At 40.5% G+C, this 9,404-nt stretch overlaps 1 protein-coding gene across 1 annotated transcript; it reads right to left on the bottom strand.

The window, feature by feature from the left end:
* Window positions 1-2,556: 2,556 nt before the first annotated feature.
* On the bottom strand, window positions 2,557-8,755 carry C17H5orf15 (chromosome 17 C5orf15 homolog). Its single transcript, XM_005523497.3, has 3 exons — window positions 8,603-8,755; window positions 5,220-5,803; window positions 2,557-4,163 (listed from the first exon to the last, which is right to left on the bottom strand). The coding sequence occupies exons 1-3, from the start codon at window positions 8,703-8,705 to the stop codon at window positions 4,032-4,034; spliced, it is 819 nt and encodes a 272-aa protein (XP_005523554.2). The 5' UTR covers window positions 8,706-8,755; the 3' UTR covers window positions 2,557-4,031.
* Window positions 8,756-9,404: the final 649 nt, after the last annotated feature.

The raw sequence follows: 9,404 nt of genomic DNA, 5'->3' as shown, positions 1-9,404 counted from the left end.
AATTCACCTTAATGTGAGAAAGTTTCCTTTCTTCACTAAAGAAATTCATCAAGACATTTCTTGTTGGTAAGATGTGACATAAATCCGATTGCTTTTTCCTCTGTTTGATCTCAGCACTTTATGAGTTTTTGATTGCCTGCTCTTAATTTCCCACAAGCAAATTCAGAAGAAATTAAAACCCAGTAGTTCAACCCTGATCACCCCATCCACAAATGGCTCTTTTATTGCACAGCAGATGACATATGCCACGCTATCCTGGTGCTGCTGGAGCCCTTGTAAAACCGGATCAGGAAAAACCTGTTCCCTGTTTATTAGTGCTATTAGGCAACAGCTATTGACCACCCAAGCCAATTCAGCAAGCACTTCCCTTGCTCAGGCAATAGTCCAAAGGCTATTAAGGACGAAAAAACAGCCCTGGAAAAAAGAAGTCAGTCACTGTGTGTATGAAACCTTTCACCAGCGGAAGGGCGAGGTCCCATCTCCACGGGAGAATGACACACAAGCGTGCCACAGAAATAACCCGGCACCGCCCTGGCCACGGTGGAGCTGAGAGATCACCTTGCTACAAATGAACTACACTTTTACACTGGCACACAGCAGGGACTGCAGGGCAGGGTGTCTCTTTGAGGATACAAATCACCGCTGCTAATTGGCACTGCAGCCTCTGTCACTGAACGCCGGGCATCAGCCGTGGACAGGTTTCAAGAAGACTGGAATTACCATGACTATCATTTGCTGTGATGCATCCACAAACATTCCATCCACCAAACCATCTCCTGAGGCACCGTGCTGCAGTAACTGTCAACCTAACAGAGACACACTCACAAGTCTTTCAAATAAATTTGTATCCAAAAAGAGCACCTGTTTAGGTAACCCCCCAAACTAAACCCACTGTTTAAAGAACTTCAGTGATTTCAAATTCATATTAATTCCCTTCGAATTTAAAATTATTCTTATAAGCTGCCCTTATTATCAAGAACATAATTTTAAAAAATATATTTTTAAAAAGTTTTTCTTACTTCCGTGACAGAGGATGCCACAGAAGTGACAGTAGAGCAAGCAAAGAATAACTGCTCCTCTTAAGTGATTGAAGTACTTGAGTGAGGCAAAGCTGTACTCTGCTAGAGAAGACACATGTGCAAACCATCATTTCATGACCTCAAACATCACTTACCCAACTCAAAAGGTTTCAGTCCTGGTATGACTTCAAGAGCAAAAGGCTCATAATGTGATTTTCTCCTCTAAGGTAACCTCATAAGAGCATTTCAGAGGACAGCCACACTGGCAATTCAGCAGAGGATTGATTTAACAACTGCAGTCCAGCCCAGGGGAGCTGCAGGTCATTAGGCCTAAATACCTAATGAATATCCCACATCTGTGGGACAGGTATCATCATGGCACAGCTAAACCTACAAACATTTTTAAATCTGCTGACTGCAAAACAAACTGGTTCACTGAGCTAAACCAGGCCTTTGTCTTCTGTGAGCTTTTCAGGGAAAGATGTTAATCATGCCATTAGCTGTGTGCATTCCTCCTCCAGAAGTTAGTGGGTTGGTTGTAAGGAACAGCTTAAAAGCTGTAAAGATTAATAAATATCTCTCCTTAGAGACAGCCTATCCACAAGGACAACTTGAAAAAAGCAGGGCAAGGAAATGCAAGATTATTCCTCAAACATATATTCTTAAAGGAGACATTGTTAGTTGTTCAGAAAGCTGAAAGAACACATTTACATTGGTTTTATCCCACCAGTTGAACTGTGCTTCAAGAGCTCTGGAAGACAGCCAACACGGATGAAGTTTATATCTATGAAGTCCAGAAAATAACAGAATATGCCTTATTTCTATTAATTTAGAATGATGTTAATTTTCTGTATTTTTTAAACAGTATTGTAGCTATTATAGTGAGGGAAGTGGCTAAAAATGTAACATGTCTCAATGGCCTAATTCACTGTGTGGTTTGAGGAGAAAATGAAACTTCTCACTGTACCTCTGCACAGTCAGGTTGTTCACTGTGGCTTCTGTGTAAGGCCTGTGGTACCAAGCTGAAAGGAACACAAGTTTCTGCCAAGAGTGAATGTACTATTTTCTACTGTCAAAATCACTACACTTTATAATCAGTAATTTTTTTTAAGGACAAAGTTACTGAATTTCTTGGGTGCAAAAAAATTAGCCACCTCCTCAAATTCCAATATTTAAAAATCCTAAAGAAGCTTTGAGAAGTAACCTTTCCCTTTAGATACTGACCACAGCAGTGTTACACTTCAAAGTAGGTATGTTCAGGTAAGAATTTCAAGTATCTTCCACAAGAATTATTCCACAAGACTAAACAACTTAAGCTAAACAAATCATGTTAAAGAATGCATTCATTCCCATAGCTTAAAATATTTACTTTAAGCCTTGATATTTACCCTATACACCATTTAATAGATGCATATAACAAACCTTCATACACCCAGTATGGGCAACTGAGAAGATAGTTTTGAAATGGTTTCCAATTCCAAGCATAAGCAAGTTCTTTACTGGAAGTTACTGTATAAAACCAGTGAAACAGTTGAGATAAGAAACACAGGCTTATTATTGTAATTTATTTTAAAAACCTTATTCAAAATATTAAGTGATACAAGTCCAAATACAATAAAAATTACTGCAAGAGAAGTGTTTTTGGATATTTTGTTTGTGCTTCACTTCCTGTGGTTATGAAAAGAATGAATTTAACAGTAGGATATAGAAGCTTTAGCATTTCATTCTTAAGACAGTATCATGCCTTCAGACTCCTCATGCCAACAGGCATGAAGTTGATTTGTTTCCAAATGTTACATAACTACTTGAATACCAAGTCATTAATTATGGGGTTCTGATTCACCATTATTTACAAATGTATCAGTCTGAAAACTAAATCACAAACAGAATGTACAGAAAACTAAAATTTTGTATTTTACAACTCAGGAAAACATAAATAATGGACATACAAAAGACAAATTAGAAAAAAAAACAACTAAACAAATAAAAACAACGAACAAAAAACCTACTGTAGCAGTGACTTGATTTACACTAATGCATAAATGTTTGTCAAAAATCAGAGTGCCCTGTCCACAGACTGGTGGACCCCACACCCTTACTTTCACCTGTCTGTTACCTGGGTCAAAAAAACAACCAATAAATTATTCTTACAGTTTCTCCCATTTAAAATATAACAAATCAAATAGCCATTTCCCAACTGTCTCAAAATTCAACAGAAAGCTTTGATGTATTGAAAGCCTGTCAGCTATCTATATTTTAGTAAGATTATTCAACAAGGTTTGTTTTCCACTCATTAATTACAAAGACAATGAAGTAGTCATAAATAGCCTCAGAGAAAAGGACAGTCAAGGAGCTGCCTTCACAAACATCTTAAACGTTTTAGGAAATACAAAACTTCTGAAATCAAATGGGTTATACATTATTATTTTTAAATTATTTCCGGCATGAACACATACAGAAATTATTAAATTGCCATTCTAGCTATTTTGCCAAAATAGGATCAACTTATGCAACAAGAAAACAGAATCAGAAAAAAAAAAAAAACGAGATGAAAGACTTGCAGCATCAGATTTAAGCAGAGAAAAAAGTAATTATATTCTAAGTTTGCAATACAGTGGAATTTATAAGCCATGTAAGTGATTAGCAAAGAGATCATTAACTTGATTTAGTGATGCCAAAGTCATTAATTTATTAGACCTAAAATATTTTATGTTCTTTTTTTGTAGTATGACTATTAAGACTACTCCAGACAGAAGGGAATGATGCTTCTTGAATGGGAAGAGTGCTAATTTATTAAACTCGCTATCTTTACAGTTGATATAAAACCCAACCAAAGCAGCAAACAGATGGATCATGCCCTTGATCTTCCATGAGATTTCATCTCCAAAACATCCAGGTCAAAGAGAGTACATCTTATTTCCATACAAGCAGCTTATTTAGAATACCTGAATATCATTACATGACTGGACAGGCAAAGAGTGATAAGTTCAGCAAACTCAAATCATGGTGCTTTCAAAACACGTAGTCATTGGTTATTTTCAGGGAAGGCATCGCTTCATTAACGTTTTGATCCAAGCGATGATATTCCACTGTCCTGGAGCACAGGCCATCCCTCCATCTTCGGCTCTGCACCAGTAAAAAGATCTGAAAGAAAAATGGGACAACTTACAGATGCTGTGCAGAAACATTCTGGGTTTGACAGACAGCTTCACAGTGGTACTGTCATCATGGTTTTACCTGCCATGCTGGCAAAGGCATTACTGCGGCAAAGACAACTCATTCTTTAATCACTTACTTAACTGCTCTCAGATAAATTTTCAAAATGCAACAGTCTTCAACATCTTCCCCTATAAGGAACTAGCAATGCACATTACGAATAGGCCACTGCACAGTAAAAAAGGTTTTGGGTTTTTTGCTGCTTTCTTTTCAGAGTCCTGCAAATCCTCACCCAAATTAATGTTCTCCCCCAAAGATAAACACCAAAACTTCCCTCATGTCTAAAAAGTAATCTGTGGTTTAATGCAAATTTGTGCATGCACCTCTATTGCATTGGGTTGGGCTAAAGGTAATTTTTAATGCTAACAATGTATTTTGGAATAACACCAATCAGGCTACTTTTGAGACACAGATAATTACTTTGTACTGAAGAAACATTTACCTGAAAATAGTAACTTAGTAGCTTCTTTATGTAAAACTGGAAGCAGCATTAAACATTTTCTAAAAATTTGTACATACATTCTCAGAATGTCTATGATATAAAGACCATATTGAAGTGACTATTAGAAGGATTATCACAATCATAACAAGAACATTCCCACACCATGTGCAATTAAAGCTCCCTTAATTTGTTGTTTTCCTGTGCAGAAAAAAAATGAATCATTCACCCCCACTTGACTTGGCTCAGGCGTCCTTTATAGAACTTACGTTGTGCACTGCAAGTCTCCATTACTGTACTGACTGATAACTGATGTTACCAATTAACTCATTTTCTTATAGTAAATGTTTGACTCAAGTTCATTTTCATTGTGAAGATAAAAATGACACTAATGATCTGCATATTGGTATCACTACAAGACTAAGTGGTCAAAGATTTCATTCTTCAAAAAGCTAAGTTCCTCTTCTTAAAAAGCCTGTACAAGGGAATGCAACTTTATTTTGAACACTGCAGCTGTTTCTCTCAACCTTTCAGAGCACACCTACCTTCCTCTTATTGTGATAGGTGACATAAATAACAGCTACTAAGAAGGCAACTACAACCAGATGAAAAAAAAAATGGCTGTCTTCTTCCTCCTCCAACCCTGAGACAGAAACAGCTTTTATCTTCTCATCAAGGGTCTTGATCTCCTCATTGTAATTACTGATGGTGTCAGAGTTGTCATCTGACATCTCTAGAAGGTCTGGATTGTATCTGGAATTCGGTGTCATTTCGTAAGCATAGTCATCTCCATCTGACTCCATAGCTTCTTTTATGATGCTTGGGGAACTACTTAGTGTGTCTTTCAAATCTGTTAGAAGATCATCTTCCTCAATTTTAGTGTCTTCAGAAGCATCAACATCCACCTGTGATACTGGACTAGCAGGGACAACAGGCGACAAAGAGTCACCATTTCCTGTAGGTGGCTTTCCTGCAGTCACCGAATTGATTTTGGCTGTTGTTGGGAATGCCTCCTTTCTTGCTGAGGTTAAACTCTGCAAGGTGTCTGTCAAATTTTGGGATCCACTTAGTGTTTCATTCTCACTTGTAGAAGAAATATTTCTTGTAAGCATATCTGCTTCCACAGCACCTGAGAAAAGGATGAGAAACAATCAGCACTACGCACAAGGCACTGACTTCTCTTCTGACAGAAAACTACTGCCACAAGTTTCCTTCACAGACAAGAAATCACATGAAGAACACAGTATATGTCACTCAGCAAACATTTTAGCATTCATATGCAGAAATACACACTCCTGCACTTTGGCAAATTCCAAAGAAAAGTCTTGAGTGGGACAGGAACTAAAGGTTGGAAGTATATGCCTTCTAGATTAGTGAGGCAAAGTGTCCCTGAAAAACTTAGCACAGCGGTTTTCCAGAACTTCATAGAGATGTCATCCTTCCCTCTGTGGATTCATGATGTCTTGCAGAATCATACATGATTACCATTTTCTCCATCATCAGATTCTTCCACAGAATGAGCTGAGGTCTACAAAGGGGGATGTTCTCAGCAAAGTGTTTCCTGCAGTTAAGATTTTCATCTTTCACCACTGCATGTTTTACCAACAAAAAATGAGAAGACACAGAGGTTCCCTTCAGTCAGGACACATGGTCCCAGCACCTCTTCCCAAGGACTAATGTTTATTGAATCTGTAGACACTGAAACAGATTTCCAACCCTATATTCACTCAAATTAAACTACTGAACCATGGATTAAATATAAATACTGCCCATGCTCCTGGAGGAAAGCCTTTTGTTGGCAGCAGTTATTGTAATGAAGTAAGTCAGAAAGAGCACTGTAACAATGCACACTCAGGCAAATTCAGCACCTCTCCAATGCTGGGAGAGCTTTGAAGAACTACATAAAAAACAAGGTGAGCATTAAATCCAGATGCAGAGACCGCTGTCTCTTTTCTCTATCCAAAGGAAAGTAAAAGAAAGATGCAGAGTTTAGTAGCCAATTTTTTTAAACCTAAAAATTAGCAAAGTATTTATGTTTGTAGTACATCACTACCAGATTGAAATCCAGAGGCACCATAAAAAACATAGAACAAATTTTAGACTTTCAGCCTGCATTTTCATTTAAACCAGGAAACCATACCTGCCTTATATTCTGGCATGTCAAACTAATTTTTCATTTTACAAAAGCAAAAATACTTTCATTACTTTCATTAAACACTTTCACAGGAAAGCTACAGACTCTAGAAATGAAGCATTCAACCAACTGCTTCTGTCAGTTACAGAGTAAGTAAAATATTATAGAGGGGACACTGAATCACGTTATTCATGGAACTTGTATATTTGCAGAGGTTGAGTTACAACAGAACTCTTGTTTACATGGCACACTTTTGCAGTATTCATTACTCTTTAACCAACTGTAAAACAGAGAAGACTCATCTCACGTGAAGCAGACACCATGGGGCCTCTCTGCTGAAGTTCGAAGTCAACCATTTCACATCTAACACACTTCTTGCTGCTGAAAAAACTACTCATCTGAATTATCTTATCAACATTAACTTGTTCAGTTCTTATTCAGGACAAGTTTAGGGAATTCTGATCTCAGGTTTAAGCCAGTTAGTTGCATATGCAGAGATAAATATGCAAGATAATTTCATGTTTATAGCTAGCTGGCACATTGTGAGTGAGGTCAACCTTACTGCTACCCTCCCCATACAGACAAACACTATCAGAGAGTAATAGCTAAACTGATTGAAATACAAACAAGCATATTCTACCTATAAAACTACATTGCATCTGGCCTCACACTTCAAATTATTCTTTAATTCATTTTAACACGGAAGTTTTAGAAGAATATATGCTCAAATGCAAGGGACTTCCAGTGGCTATTGCTGTTCCTTCAGACAAAGAGCAATTTCCTATTATTCCTAAAATATGCTTGGGTTTTTTTGTTTTAATAGCAGTTGGAAGTACAGCAGCTAAACCACAAATGATTTATGATATTTGCACAAAACTATTTGGCACTATAAAGAGTGGTTGCACTGTTTGCAATTATACAACACTGTCAGATGATTTTAGATCCAGAGATGCCTCAGTTTCAGGAATAGATACTAATGTTCAATCATGGTGACAGAATTAGCAAACACAAACACTGCACATAAAAAACACATCATGGTTTAAACTCACTTCCAGGAAAACTGCTTTTAGAAAGCAAGTTGTTTCATGATTCCTGAAGTTAAAAACTCTGTTTCCTACAGGTTTATATCCCAAATTCTTACTGCCTACCCATCAGAGCCGGTGACGGGCAACACGAATAGAACTGGTGTGGAGATACTGACTGACAAACACGGAAGGAACTGATGGATCAAACAGTTCCTTTTTTTTCCTTCACTAACTCCTTTTTCTTCATTGCTCAACCAGTACTCCATCCAAAACAAAGAAACTGTCCCTGAAGCACGCATTTTTTATTAGCCTTTGGTTACAGCTATCTGTAGGTTTAAGGGGGAGAAAGAAAACACTTAACTAGGAGTCAACTTGCAGAATAACATAAACTTAATTTCTAGGGGAGGAGAGACTAAAACCAGGGACGCAGACAAGAGTACCTAGAAAAAAGTCTCAAGTCTGATGAACGAAGTAACCAGTTAAACTGCTCTTCACAGCAACAAAAGCGGTGTACACCTCACAGGCCACCTCCCGCCCCCCACCCGGGCACTGCCCCTCCCCTGCGCACAGCTGACCCCAACCCACTCCCAAACTCGGGAGACCGAGGCCAGGCCCGGGGCCCGGTCACCTCAAGGCACGACCCGCGCCGGCCGAGGCCGCATAGCGCCCCAGGCCCAACCGAAAAGACCGGTAAGAGAGACCGGCGGGGGAGCCACGCAGCACCCACAGCCCACAGCCAGCCCCCCGCTCCTGGCCCCGCGGCGCTCACCGGGGGGTCGCTGCCCGCGGGCCGCCAGGGCCCAGCCGCAGAGCAGCAGCAAGCACAGAGCGCGGCCCACCGGCCTCCGCCGCTCCCCACCGCTCGCCGCCATCTTGGCGCTCTCCGCGGACGTGGCGATAGCTCCGCCCTTCGTGAGGCGGCCGCGCACGCGCACGGGCGGGAAGGCGCGGGGCGCGCGCAGGGGCTGAGGGCGGCGGGGCGGTGTCACAGAACGGGGGAGCTGTGGAGCGGTCGTCATGGAATCGTGGATCACTGACTCGTGATACAGTCATGGAATCATCAAGGCTGAGGGACCTTTTAGAGCGTCCCCTGCACCAGTACTGCCACTGTAACCCCTAACCCGCCTCACCCAGCGCCAGATCCGGGCGCCTCTTACACCCCTCCAGGGATGGTGACTGCAGCACCTCCCCGGGCAGCGGTGCAGTGCCTGACCACCCGGACAGTAAAAAGGTTTTTCCTAAAATCTGATCTGAATCCTCCAATCTCAACTTTGCGCCAGTTGTGATCCTCTCACTGCTTGCGTCTGCCATGCTTCTGGGAGCTGACTGCACCTGGTTCTTTCTGGAAGGGTTCTGCTTGTCCCAGGAGTGCTGTGTTAAGTGTCTGAGATAGGAAATATTCGGGAATGGCTCTCGGTAAGAGGGAAGTCAGCATTGCCCAATTCGTGCTCTGCAATGGCCTTGCCTCATCGGGCACATCCTCCTGCCCCGCAGCCCTTGCCATCTGCAGCCACCCACAGCAATGGCCTACACATGAAAAAACACAGATTTATACAATACAAAAATACAAA

Source organism: Pseudopodoces humilis, chromosome 17 (assembly GCF_049639895.1).
Source record: "Pseudopodoces humilis isolate 2021_Gansu_Grassland_sample_001 chromosome 17, ASM4963989v1, whole genome shotgun sequence".
In the NCBI taxonomy this organism is placed as follows: Eukaryota; Metazoa; Chordata; class Aves; order Passeriformes; family Paridae; genus Pseudopodoces; species Pseudopodoces humilis.
Note: the sequence above shows the minus strand (reverse complement) of the source record. Positions and strands in the feature narration are given on the sequence as shown.

Excerpts from the sequence above, each read along its gene's own strand:
- C17H5orf15 (XM_005523497.3), bottom strand. The coding sequence starts at position 8,705 with ATGGCGGCGAGCGGTGGGGAGCGGCGGAGGCCGGTGGGCCGCGCTCTG. Across the intron at positions 5,804-8,602 it reads CCGCGGGCAGCGACCCCCCG|GTGCTGTGGAAGCAGATATG; the intron begins GTGAGCGCCGCG and ends TCCTTTTCTCAG. Across the intron at positions 4,164-5,219 it reads CCTATCACAATAAGAGGAAG|ATCTTTTTACTGGTGCAGAG; the intron begins GTAGGTGTGCTC and ends TTTTTCTTTCAG.